The 13,331-nt window shown below is 40.1% G+C and overlaps 1 protein-coding gene across 6 annotated transcripts in view; it reads left to right on the top strand.

Annotated features, from left to right (window-relative positions):
• agrn (agrin) overlaps window positions 1–13,331 on the top strand; it is a 379,909-nt gene that overhangs the window by 234,936 nt on the left and 131,642 nt on the right. For all 6 annotated transcript variants that reach the window (XM_054781405.1, XM_054781230.1, XM_054781147.1 and 3 more), the window contains 2 exons: window positions 12,155–12,297; window positions 12,387–12,492. In XM_054781405.1, the coding sequence (XP_054637380.1) occupies window positions 12,155–12,297; window positions 12,387–12,492 (249 nt within the window). The remainder of the gene's footprint in view (window positions 1–12,154; window positions 12,298–12,386; window positions 12,493–13,331) is intronic.

Raw genomic sequence — 13,331 nt, 5'->3', positions numbered from 1 at the left:
CACTGTCAAATATCCTAGAATAATATGACAGAAACAGCCCTCAACTGAATCTGTCATGGTTTTATAATTCTTCATCTCGCAACATTCTATTAGTGTTGTTACGATCACCAATTTTGACTACAAACAGCCATTAGAGAAATCAGTCCTAATTTCCCACTGTCTAACAGCATGACATATAACGTTGTGAACATGCCATGAAAATTTTTATTACAAACGGCTCTTAATAACATGTTCTCGATGTCCAAATTCCCTAATCCTGAGTAGCAAGCCGTATGTGTTGTACTGTACCATACAATACTGTGTAGTGACTGTTCCATTGCCTTTTACTGCAAACGGCCCTCAAACCTGATGTCCCATAATACAGAAGCCTTCAACTAAATCTGTTTTCCTAAGTCCTAGCAGGTTACAAACGGCCCCCACAATTGAAAGCTTTAAGTCTCGTCTTAAAACCCACTTTTATTCTCTGGCTTTTAACTCGGCGTGAGTCGTGTGGTCCTCTGTGTCTTTTATTATTTTTTAGTTTTAATTGTTTTATTTATTTTAGTTTTTAAATTTAACTTACTTATTTATTTTTTACCTACTTCTTGGAATTTTTTGCTTTTATTGTTTCTACTTCCTGTTTAAATATTTTACCGTTGTACATTTCTTTGTTTTTATTTATTGGATTTTTTAGTTTTTACTGTAGTGATTTTTATTTATTATTTACATGTACATTTACATTCCCTTATTTACGTATTATTTGTGGTTTTGCTAGTCTGTGTAGCACTTTGGAAACAGTGTTTATAAAATGTGCTATATAAATAAAGTGGATTGGATAGGATACAGCATACCGGTGTGACTGTGCCAGTGTATACATTGTAGGGATGTCCGATATCGGCTTTTTTGCCGAAAACTGATATGCCCATATCGTCCAAAGCAGATGCCGATTGTTTCAATGCTACGGCGCATCGAAGCAGTGATTAAGGCAAAGGGATTCCCAACCAAGTATTGAAGATTGACATATTGTTTTGAAAGTAACATATTTTGATTGTTTTGATGTGCAAAAACTGAGAGGAAAATGGTGATTTCTTCACAGTATTGTAATTTTTTAAATTCATGTTTCTGTGGGTTGTATCAGCTAGAAGCCAAAAGTATGTAAAAATAAACAAAGAACTGCGTTACATTGATTAAATTGTGGGCCCTGAATCTATAATCTATGAAAGTTTAACTTTTTGAATGGAGTTATGGAAATAAATAAACTTTCCCAGAATATTCCATTTTTTTGGAAAGGGTAAAAATACATATATATATTTATTTCACTATTCATTTATTTCTGTCATCTTTTACATTTGTTTGTGTGCCCTGTTACTCATTATAGAAGCCCTGCTGTCCATTAACTTCTTCCCAAAGTGCGAAAGTGAATTGTTACGCCTGTAGCTCAGTCAGTTGTCTTAGTGTAGTGCTGTATTCCCAATGAATTATCTCTAATTCACTGAGCAAATCATATCTTGATTGGTGCTGACAGTGCCAAGCGAGTGTATTGCGTTCCCTTCCTCAAGCCCGACTCCACGGGGAGCGACGAGCCAACCTCTGGCTGTCACGCAGATGGCGGTGCACCGTCCCCCTGGTGGCTTTTGGGTGATCACAGTGAGCAGACAATATGTGAAGGAGAGCAGATTGGAGGCAGGTGGAGGAGTAAGGTGCAAATAGACACGAGATTAATCCACTTACGTTTCAACAGCTAGCTTGAGGTGTTTCTTTTCTTTTCTTTCTTTTCGTTTTACTTCGTTCTCATTGTCTAGCACATTGGCCAGGGGCCTGCAAGGCGAATCATGACGCCGAAACCTCTTGTGGTCCATTTAACATCATTTCATTGACTCAGACAGTGACCTTTTTTGGATGTAGAGCATGAAGAAATGTGCGAGTCCATCCCAACCCCCTCCCTCTGTGCGTCACACTCTGTAATTCATCTCTCACTCTGTCCACATTGTCTGCCAGTCGCCCAGCATCAGACCACTCCCGAGGGTCCTTCTCGCTAGGTCGCAGTGCCTGATGGGTTTAGTTTTTTTTCTCTTTCATTCTACGCCTCGTTCATACTGTCCCCAAGCATCCTCCACTTTCCATCACTTGCTCATTTTGATTCAGAGGCATACACAATAGAATCTCGTCTCTTTTTTGTGTGTGTGCTCCACAGCACTGAGCGCCTTGCCGGCTGCCTTCTTGTGTCTCTCCCCAGTTTTTTGTGCTCATCTCCATCAAAAATTGGACCTCTTGACAAAAGTGGCACAGGCAAGGGCAAATGTGATGTTGTCTGTAATCGATGCAACATGAGGCCTTGAGCCCTACTTCTTTGGATTTTTCACATCAAGTCACAGGAAGAAAGGTGATACGATTGTAAATTAAAGCAATTCTTTAGTTGATTATGACATAGCATAGTGGAGACTGTGACGCTAAAGAGAAGTCCAGCCAGTGGGTTAGACTGCTAACGTTGGCCACTAAACAGCTAACTGGCAACAAATATAGAGTAATTCATATATTTTATGATGGTAACAAGTTGACTGTAGAACTGACTATTTTAGTCACCACAGTGCATTTTATTACCATACTGGAATAGTCAAGACAATGCATGGCATGGTACTTGGTGGTCTGAATTGGGAAAGTGGGATAGATTTGGTTGAAGGCTGTGGGTTGTATTACATTGGAGTAGTTACCTCAGTGCATGGTATACTGCTTGATGATCGAAATGAGAAAACCAGGGGATACTTGACAAATTTATGCTGGAAAAATCTTTGCAGTGCATGGCATTCTGCTTGCTGTTATGTATTGGGAAAACAGGGGAGACGGTTATGGGACGTTAAAACGGGTGAGAATAGTCAAAACAGTGCATGATATGCTGCTTGGTGAAATGGGGAGTCAGAATAGGTTTGATTGAGGGCTGTTTGTAGTAAAACACACTGGAGTGGTCTTGACAGAGCATGGCATGCTACTTGCTGCTAGAAAATTGGGAAATCAGGATAGATCTGAATGAGAGCTGTTTGTATTATTACTGGGCGTGTTACGAGATCTCACATCTCAGGATTAAAAAGTGAAGAAATTTCACGTTTGGAGAAAGGCTGTCTCGCGAGAACAGAGCAGTCAGATCAGACTGTGAAATATGGCGTCGCTACTATGAATGGCAATACAGTGATATGGAAGTGGCTGTGCATGAGGCATTATTGGAACTTTACATTAAGCGCTTTACGCACACTATTAACCTTGCTAACCAATCTACCTTGGTGTTGTCAGCATCAACGAATGACATGGCTGTTGGAGTTGAACAGCTGTCTCCATGTTAATGCTCCAAGTTAGTAGCAGAAATGACAGTCAGGCTTATCAGTGACTATGTATTGTAAGATAAAGGGTTAAGTGGGTGTCTTGCTTCATCAATAATTGTACTGTGGTGACCAACTCGCTTCATTAAACACCTCCTACGTAGAAGAGATCTATGTTGACAATTTAGCGACATGGGCTCGGTTGTTCAAAACTCCGTTCGTTTAACCACTCAACAATTTACAGGAAAACAGTAGGCAGCAGGGATAAAAGGTAACGAGAATAGCTAGCAAACGTGGCAGGAGCTTGCATGAAGCTGGCGAGGTAGAAACAACAATCTGGCACAGCACGACTAGCAAGGCTGCATGGCTTAAGAGTGAGTTGATTGAGGGCTGTTGCTCAGGTGCTGGAATAGTCAAGACAGTCAGTGCTATGCTGCTTGTTGCCAGAAATGAGAAAATCAGGGGAGAAAAATGGGTTGGAATAGTCAAGGCAATGCCTTGACCAATGAATACTGCTCAGGTTTGCAAATTCGGGTAGGTTTGATTGAACACTGTTTGTAGTAAAACACACTGGAATGGTCATGGCAGTGCACGGCACACTGCTTGCAAGTAGAGAAAGGAGAATCAGTATATCAGTATAGGTTTGGTTCAGCGTTGTGGTTAGTATTATAAAGAAAGAAAGACATCTTTATTTGTCACATGTACTGTACCATTGTACCATTGTACCATTGTACTCTGCATTTAACCCCTCCTCTTGAAGAGCAGTGGGCAGCCATTGCCCGGTCACTGGATCTGGGTCGTAGGTCAGCATCTTGGTCAAGGTATTTGCAGTGCATGGTATGCCACTTGCTGATAGAAAGTAGAAAATGTTTGAGGGCTGTTTGTCGTAAAACGTTTTAATGGTCACAACAGTGCATGGCATGCTGCTAGAAATTATGAAATCAGGCCTGGGTGGTTGTGGGCTGTTTTGTGTTGTTATGCTGCAATACTTACGACAGTGAATGGCATGTCGTTTGCTGCTAGAAATAAAATAATTATGGTATGGTATGTTCTCAGTGTGCGTTGCTTGCTCAGGGTTCAACTTTGGTGGAGGTCTTCGATGAGTCTTTGAGTACTATGCTCATTGAAAACATGTTTTATCCACTCAATAGAGCTGCTGGATGTGTCTCTTTGGTCATACAAGGTCTATTTCTTGTACACTCCATCAGAGAATAAAAGCCCAAAGACAGTATTGGCTCACTCTGCTACAGACAACATACAAATGGGCCCACTTCAAATCTAGGATAAACCCAAGGAGGAGATAGGATTTATTCTCCTTTTAGAAGAAAAACCCTCCTCTCTTTAGGCTTGCTTGAGGGAAGGGAGGGTGTCAAGTAGAAAAAAAAATTAACCTTGTTTTCTCCCGCTTTTTAGTTAGCAGTAATGAAAAATGACAGCGGGCCCACTGTTGACCATAGAAGGGGAATTTATCACCCGTTTAATTTCACACTCGGGTAGGCCTGGCTTTCTAGCTTTAGCATCTTTTCTCTGCTCAGGAAAAGTGGCAAATTTGAATAGCGCGTACCCTATGTTGCGGGAGCGTAGGGTGTTCCCTCTGACCCTTTTTTAATTAAGTTGATATTTAATAAATTGCTTTCACAAATGCTGAGAGATGTCGTCGTTGAGTTTACCTTTTTTTTGAGAACCTAAGCTAATATGCCCCTGAGTGACTGAACTGTAGAGCATCTGCTTTGAGATATGTCTTTACACCACCATGTACCATATTTAGACCATATTCAATGCTCTACAGTGTAGTTTTGATTTACCATGGGAGTTGACCCGGCAATTTTCCACACTCTTAAGCAGTATCAGTGCCAGAACTGAGGTGGGACGGCACCGGTGTGTAAGGGTGTTAAGTAATGCTGGGACTGGAATGTGAAGTTTAACACCGGACACTCATATGTTTTACCCTGTTGTGTTGAAAGCAATTGGCAATTGTCTCTGTTTGAGAAATACTTTATATGTCAGAAGCTGTATTGCTGTGTGAACAACCACACAAGCCCCTTTCTGACTTCCTATTGAAGCCGGGACTTGAGCACCTTTTGCCTGTGACACTGGTCAGTGTAAAAAGCACCGAATTTTCTGAAGTCGATCTCCAAATATTCCTCCTTTGAAGGTAGTATCGGAGGTAGGACGCCACCTGTGTGTGAGGGTATTCCACAGGCCATATTGTGTTGAAAACAATTATCAGTCAAGTATTGTATACATCACACCAGCTGCTACCGCATGGAATCAACCATGGCATGTCTGACATGATAGAGTGAAAAGAAGTTATCCCAATTCCATTTCCTTTCTTAAGTTTAGAATACAGTAAATAAATCACAGGCTAATTAGTTAGCTTGATAGCTTTCTGATAGTTAAAGCCGTGACCGTCTCTTGTGTCCCTGCGGTGATGGCCTGATAGCCTGCACATTCCAGTGGAGCAATGCGGTGTAAACAAAGAATAATAGGAGTGTAGTGGTGATTACAGGAATGTTATTTCATGTCAACAAGGCTCTAATAATGGTAAAGATTGTATTTAGAAAGTCATAAAAGTCAGCTTTTCTTTGCTCTAACTACAAAAATGTTCCATTTATTAATATTGAACCCTACTTCGCAGAAGTTCAGAAATTTGGGTGTGGAACTAATTAACCACGCTAAACGAGGGATGATCGTATGTAAGCAAATGTCGCTGTTTGAGATGGGATTCAGTGCTGCTTTGTGAAAGTGCACACAGCTGCAGCAGTATAAAGACACATGAGAATAAATGCCACATCTACTGGTTCGGCTACTTTGCATTGTCTCTGTGTGAAAGATGCAAGTGTGTAACTTTGTCTTGCTCCCAACCCTCCCCCTTATCAATTGACGTTGTCATAGGAATGTTGTCCTCTATTATTTTCCCATCAATGGCGTCTACACTCCTGGAGACATGTTAGACAAAAGCATCTCGGCTGCCATTTGTTCTTTTATGCACACAGTCAAATCCTCAATATGTTTTCCTTTTCCTCCCCTTAGCCTATTTTGTATGCTATTTATTTCCTCCTTCTCGTCCTCTCCTCGCCGCTGCATCTTAATAATAGAGCTCCCTTGGCTACATAGACTGAGGCTTTGGACTGGATTGAGTAACAATGGTTGGATGGGCAAAGCAGAGAGTTACTGTAGTCATCTTGGCCAGTGCGTGCATTAATTGAAAGGTTCTCCAGCAGCATGGTGGTTCACATCAGAGAGCAAAAAGCTAATTAGGACTCTCTCCTACCCACCTTTTTTTTGCCTTTCACTTTTTCTATATTCCATTCCAATGTCTTATCTCTTCTATTTATTTGTCTCTGAGAAGGAGGCTGGAGCAGAATACCAATTGGCTTCGCCTGCAGTTTCTCTTTTATGGTGCGCTGCTGAGCTGGCGGAGTAACAAGCGGCCAACCTCGGAATGCCTGTTATTCCATTCTCTTCCTGCCTGGTTGACTTGTTATGGAATATACCTGTGACAGTGTTGTATTGGGAATTTCATGAATGATTAGGTTGAACTTGCAGGGTTTGTAAATATGCAAGTAAGCATTAATGCTGAGGCCTATACTGTAATGAGGCCATGCTTAGAGGATTTTTTTACATGGTTTTGGGGTCCTTCGAAAGGAATTTTGTCAATCTTTTCGAGGGACAATACTATAAACAAAGGGAACTTGAATATACTTTAGTCAACCTACAGTTGTAGTGAGTAGCAAGATATTTGTCTTGCCTATAGTCAAGCGCGGTCATGGTCTGAGGCTGCACGAGTGCTGTTGGCATGGTTCATGGCATGGAAATGGCTGCCAACATGACCTAAGTAATTTTGCATTTATTTTTTTTGTATCTTGTCAAGGGACAATTCTATACAAAGTCAAATTAGGTATACATTAGAGCAGTCAGTGTACAGCAGGTTTGAAAAATGATAGATGTGGGGGCCACTTTGATATGTTTTGTACATTTAAGATGCTAAATCCAATCCAATGTAGGTCAATATATTGTAAGCTATCTGAACAAAACCAACATCGAAGCTTTGTGTTATATAGTGGTGTGAGGAAGTAGATGCCCCCTTCTTGATTTCTTTTTCGTTTGTCACACTTAAATGTTTCAGCTCATTAAACAAATAAATAAAAACGAGTTAAATATTAGGCAATGACAACATAACTGAAAACAGAAGGCAGTGTTTAAATGAAACCTTTTATTACAAAGTATTAATCTGGTAAAGGTTATAAAGCCATACTAAAGCTTTGGGACTCCTGCGAACTACAATAAGAGCCATTATTCACAAATGCCGAAAACATGGAACAGTGGTGAACCTTCCCAGTACCTACGACTAATCCAAGACATCACAAAAAACCCAAAAGACCCCACAACAACATCCAAAGAACTGCAAGCCTCACTCGCCTCAGTTAAGTCAGTGTTCATGACTCCACCATAAGAAAACACTGGGCAAAAACGGCCTGCGTGGCAGAGTTCCAAGACCAAAACAACTGATGAACAAAAATAAAATTAAGGCTCATCGCAGCTTTGCCAGAAATCATTCTGATGATCCCCAAGAACTTTGGAAAAATACTCTCTGGTCTGATGAGACAAAAGTTAAACTTTTTGAAAGGCGTGTGTCCCATTACATCTGGCGTAAAGGTAACGCCCTGAAAGGCCCTGAAAGACCTGCTCTGATAAACGGAACCATTAATTCTACTGTCTACCAACAAATCCTGAAGGAGAATGTCCGACCATCTTTTCGTGACCTCAAGCTGAAACCAATTAGGGTTCTTCAGCAGGACAATGATCCAAAACACACCAGCAAGTCCACCTCTGAATGGCTGAAGAAAAACAAAATGAAGACTTTGGAGTGGCCTAGTCAAAGTCCTGACCTGAATCCTATTGAGATGCTGTGGCATGACCTTAAAAAGGCACTTCATGCTGGAAAACCCTCCAATGTGGCTGATAACAATTCTGCAAAGATGAGTGGGCCAAAATTCCTCACCAGGAAGAGACTCATTACAAGTTATCACAAACGCTTCATTGCAGTTTATGCTGCTAAGCGTGGCCCAAGCAGCCATTAGGTTTAGAGGGCAATCACATTTTCACACAGGGTCATGTAGGTGTGGATTTTTTTCCTCCCTTAGTGTTTGGAGGGTGGATCAATGGATGTTTGCATGAATCACCAAATTCACTCAAAAATAATGAAATAAAGTCTTACAGATGACTTACACACATACACAGTACACATATAGCTGAATAATAAACAATAAATATAGCAACTTCTGTTCAATCCATGTCAATTTCAGACTTAAAATACAGTAATGTACCGATTTAAGGCCAACCCATTTCCGGTTAAACCACACCCACTTCCGGTTCATGATCCGAGTACAGTGACGGATACGGATCATTTAGATCCTAGGTTCACAAAGTGGATTACACGTACCACCAGGGGTACGCCAATTGTCATAGGGGATACATGAATAAAAATGAAAAAACAATTAGAGACGCACTCTCACAATTACGAGTGCACCTGAACGCCTCATAGCACAGGGCAGAATAGCAGAAAGAGGGAAGGAGACACGGCATGAAGTTCTTCATTGCTCCGTGTGAGTTATATGAATAAGTAAGTAAGTTTGATTATTATGTTGTGTATTGAGAGCGTTTAATCTGGAAGGTTTAATTTATATTGGTGTTACAATCCCTGCACTGTGAAAACCTGTCTATGTATGTGAGTGTCAGGATGAGAGAGTGGGGATTCCCCTGAAAATGAAGCTTTATCGCTGCTTGTATGTATTTTTGTACTTTAGATACTGCTTTATCATGTTTGTTTAAACATGGTACATTGTTTAAACTTTCCCTTTCTCAAATTAATATGCAGACTTAAATCATAGCGATCGCATGTGTACAAAAGTAAAGTTCAAGTTCATCCCATTCAAACGGAAGATCCCAACATCTGGCTGAAATAAAACATATACAGGACCAATACTTAGATAGATACTTTATTGATCTCCAAGAGAAATTCATATCTTATCTATTTATCAGTGCTCATGTAGAACTTTTATAAAAATGTGACCATGCAAAATACACATTTTTGAAACGGAATTACTAACTATAAAATTATTTCACCAATTAATCATGCTTAGTATTTCAATTTAATGAAAGTTAAAAATGGTTTCTGTTTTTTTGAAGTGTGCAGGAGTAGGGGGTACATGGCTTCAAGTCAAATGTCTGAAGGGACTGTGAAAAGTTTGGGAACCACTGATTTAGATGGGAGAACAGAAACAGATACAGATCGTGGTGTACTCGCTCATCCCTACTGTGGGCCCCCAGTTTGACCACCCTGATGCATTGCTTCTCGAGCGGTACAGATGAAAGTGAGTCAACACTCCGCCATTATTGTCTAAATAGCTGGTAAAGCTCACAGTGTGCACGTCCAAATTGTGTCCTTGGTGCGAATATTGAGTGTGTGCACCAAGTTACCTAGCACTGCCTTGATCTTCTTGTGCACGGAAATGAACAGAGCTGCACAGGTTTTTACTGTAATCTTTTCCCACTCCTCCATAATGACATCACTGGTGGAGCTGGTGGATGTTAGACACCTTGCTTCCTTCCTTCCTTCCGCTTGAAGATGCCCCATAGCTGCTGAGTTGGGTTCAGGTCTGGAGGAGACATACTTGGCCACTCCATCACCTTCACTTTAAGCTTCCTCAGCAAGGCACATCTCATCTTGGAGGAGTTCTTATCATGTTGGAAAACTACCACGCATCAGTTTCTGTTTTATAATGTCACAGTACATGTTGGAATACATGATTCCCCTCAACAAAAAGCTCCCCAGTGGCGGCAGCACTTGTGCATCCCCCGGCTATGGCGCTAATAACACTTTACCACCACTTGAAAAAGTTTCATAGAAATAGCTTCCATGTTTTTCATGTAATTATGTCCAACTGTCAAAATGACTGCTTTGCAAAAGGTCATTAAAACAACAGCGTTAGTCGTCAAAGACTTTTGCACACTACTGTAGTGTAACTTCAAATGTTTTTTTCCATTTATTCAGTTGCACTGAAAGCTTTTAGTTAGTTGCTTTCCTCCTTTTTGAATAACAAATTTGTTTCAAATGAACTTTCTGTTACCCCCAAGGGTGCTTTGCTCGCGTCTCTCTCTTTCTTCACATGCTTCACCTAATCTCCCTCGGGAGTTTTACTCTAGATTTGTTTTTGGGTTTTCTTTCCTCTTTTTCCTCCCCTAAACGAGTCCCCAAACAACCCTGTAGCTTCTCTTTCTTCCCTCGTCTGTTGCCAGTTTTTAAGACTTGGATTTATCGCCGCGTGGTAAAGTTTATACAGCGGCAGCAACAACAGTTTTTGCGATCCCACCGGTCACGGTCATGGTCTGAATTATGGGGCGTTGTTCAACATATGGCCAACCTGAGCACCTCGTTGACTTATTGAAGTGAACTCATAAAATGTTCTTCTTTCAAGGTCACAGATAAAGAGCTGCTGGGACAACTTTCTATAGTATTCCCAGCTCTTTAATTAGAAGCATCACATTCGCCAGCCATTTTTCTTTTCGCAGTTGAAGGCCAAGCTTGTTTTAGTAAACTGTCAAAATTCAAACAACCCATGACTGTAAGTAAATGACATTTTTGGTGCCCCCAAAATGCTTTGGAGGACATTCTAGCATGTAAAACAGATATCCTTAAAGTTTTACAATTATTATACAAATGATCAATGACTTATGGACAATTAGGTGCTAAGTCCCGCCCATGTCCCTGCAAAGACACTTTGCTTGATGGCGGCCATGTTATCCAAACAATCTTTCTAAAATTTTCCACACGTGCTTGTCGGTCCCCTGAAGGTCTTTGCCAAATTTTGTGGTGATTTGGCCAAACACTCTAAAGTTGTATGAGTCTTTCTTAGGGAGCACATTGGGCTGTGTGAGAAATTTCAAGTCAAGCCCACAAATAGGGTTTAATAAAAGCCTCACTATGTAGAGTATATGTCAGAAAAATAATACCACAGGCAACACAACAGGGGTGCATGTATTGACAAATTTCCAAATTTTGTATGCAGCGGTGCATGAGAAGAAAAGTTTGCAACTAATATCCTGACTTAACATTGCCATCAGAAATAATGAAACTCTAATGTTTATCATAAAACTTTTAAATACTGTGCAGGTAGTCTTGGAAATATTTATTTTTTAATTATTATTATTTTTTCACAGTTATAATTTAAACTGCATAAAAATCGGCATAAATTGTTGGTCACTCACTGATGTCTAGTGTTCACGTACATACACAAACACAAAAGCAGTCTCACGCAGGCAATCGACACTTTGCAGTCATGATAGGCTGTACATTCAATGAGTAGCTAAACTTATCCAAATTGCTATCATTATCTGACAATAAATAATGCGCCTGTGCTTGTTACGTCGGGCCTAGTTTACATACTCAAAGCAGAATGTGGGCAGCCACTCTCTGTGACATACCGCAGCTTTAAGCATAGTTAATTGGCATGAAAGTGTACAAAGAAGTTGTACTACTACGTCAAAACTTAAAAACCCCAAATATATAGTGAATATTTGCTTTTAAGATGATAGCTTTGAATCAATCAGGTTCTGGATTCTTCAAGTTTTTGGAGCTGTTTATCCATGTTTTGAATTTTTCTTCGATGTTTTAAGTTGGAAAAAACTAATAATTTAAAAATGTCAAAATATGATCATCCTGTGTAGTAATAATAACAATAACATGAATAAATTAACTATATGTGTAATTTTCTTAATGTATTGGATATCAGGGGGCATGTGTTGTGTGTATCCTGTACATGTTGAATAATCACTTTTCTGTCATGTTTATTTTAATGCAGATTGTGGCTCAGGAGGGTCTGGTTCCGGTGCAGAAAGCTGCGAGCTGGACCGATGTCGCTTGTTTGGAGGCTTGTGGGACGAAGACGCCGAAGAAGACCGATGCATGTGTGATTTTACCTGCCACACCGTGCCTCACATCGAGGTAGGGATGCCTTTTTCTTTGGAAATAATTTGATGAATATCTGTTTGACAGGATTGTTATCATTATATATTACATTTTTTATCATGTAGGTTTGTGGCTCCGATGGCAAAAGCTACAACAATGAGTGTGAGCTGAAGAAGGCCAGATGTGAGAACCAGGAGCACTTGACTGTTCAGCATCTTGGACAGTGTGCAGGTTTGTGCATCTCTAACACACCAACGTCATGTCAATGCATCACACACACGACACTCATTTTCATTGACATTCCACCTCTCATGTCATTCAATGAAGGGGGTTTAAAATTGATGGGAATTTACCGGGAAAAGGGAAAGAAAAACATTTTGCAACATTATTTTCAGGTTCCATATTATAAAATTGTTCACCAAATAAGTCTCAGAGGTCCCACAATAATGTATTGGAAGTGTGTTGTCCAAAATCTAGCCTTAATGCTGAAATTTAGACAGTTTAAAAGTGCTTTTAGTTAGGGATGCTCCAACCAGGGTTTTATGCTGCCGATTCCCAGACCTACATGAGTGAGATCGGCCAATACCGATACCGATGACATGGATTAACGGAGTGGTTTTGGTCAGGGGCACCGTTAGACAATTCCAGCAGCACCTGGAAAATTAATTATTACTGGGCAGATTGTCCTTTTTTGCCTTTATTTGTGTGAAATGATTTTTGTACTATTTGACAAAAATCTGAATTTAATTGAATGCATGTTTTGGAGTCATACAAATACATGGGAAATCAACTGTTCAATAATTATTTTTTAAACTCAAGATAACGACATTAATAGAATAAAATAATACCAATAAATATCTTTATTAAATAGAAATCTGTCCTGCTCACCTTAAAAGAGAATAAATTCAGTGTCCAGGTTGCAGGGGTCTCCAACTTTCATCGCTATCAGAGCTGTCGACTATTTGTGTTTTATTTATGACTGCCAGCATTTAAATTGTACGCTACTTTATTTACCAAGCAGATCTCCACTCCAACAGTGAGGCCGTCGTCTTTATGCTATTTTGTGGTCA

Source organism: Dunckerocampus dactyliophorus, chromosome 1 (genome assembly GCF_027744805.1).
Source record: "Dunckerocampus dactyliophorus isolate RoL2022-P2 chromosome 1, RoL_Ddac_1.1, whole genome shotgun sequence".
NCBI classification, from domain to species: Eukaryota; Metazoa; Chordata; class Actinopteri; order Syngnathiformes; family Syngnathidae; genus Dunckerocampus; species Dunckerocampus dactyliophorus.
This window is presented reverse-complemented; position numbering and strand designations above follow the sequence as displayed.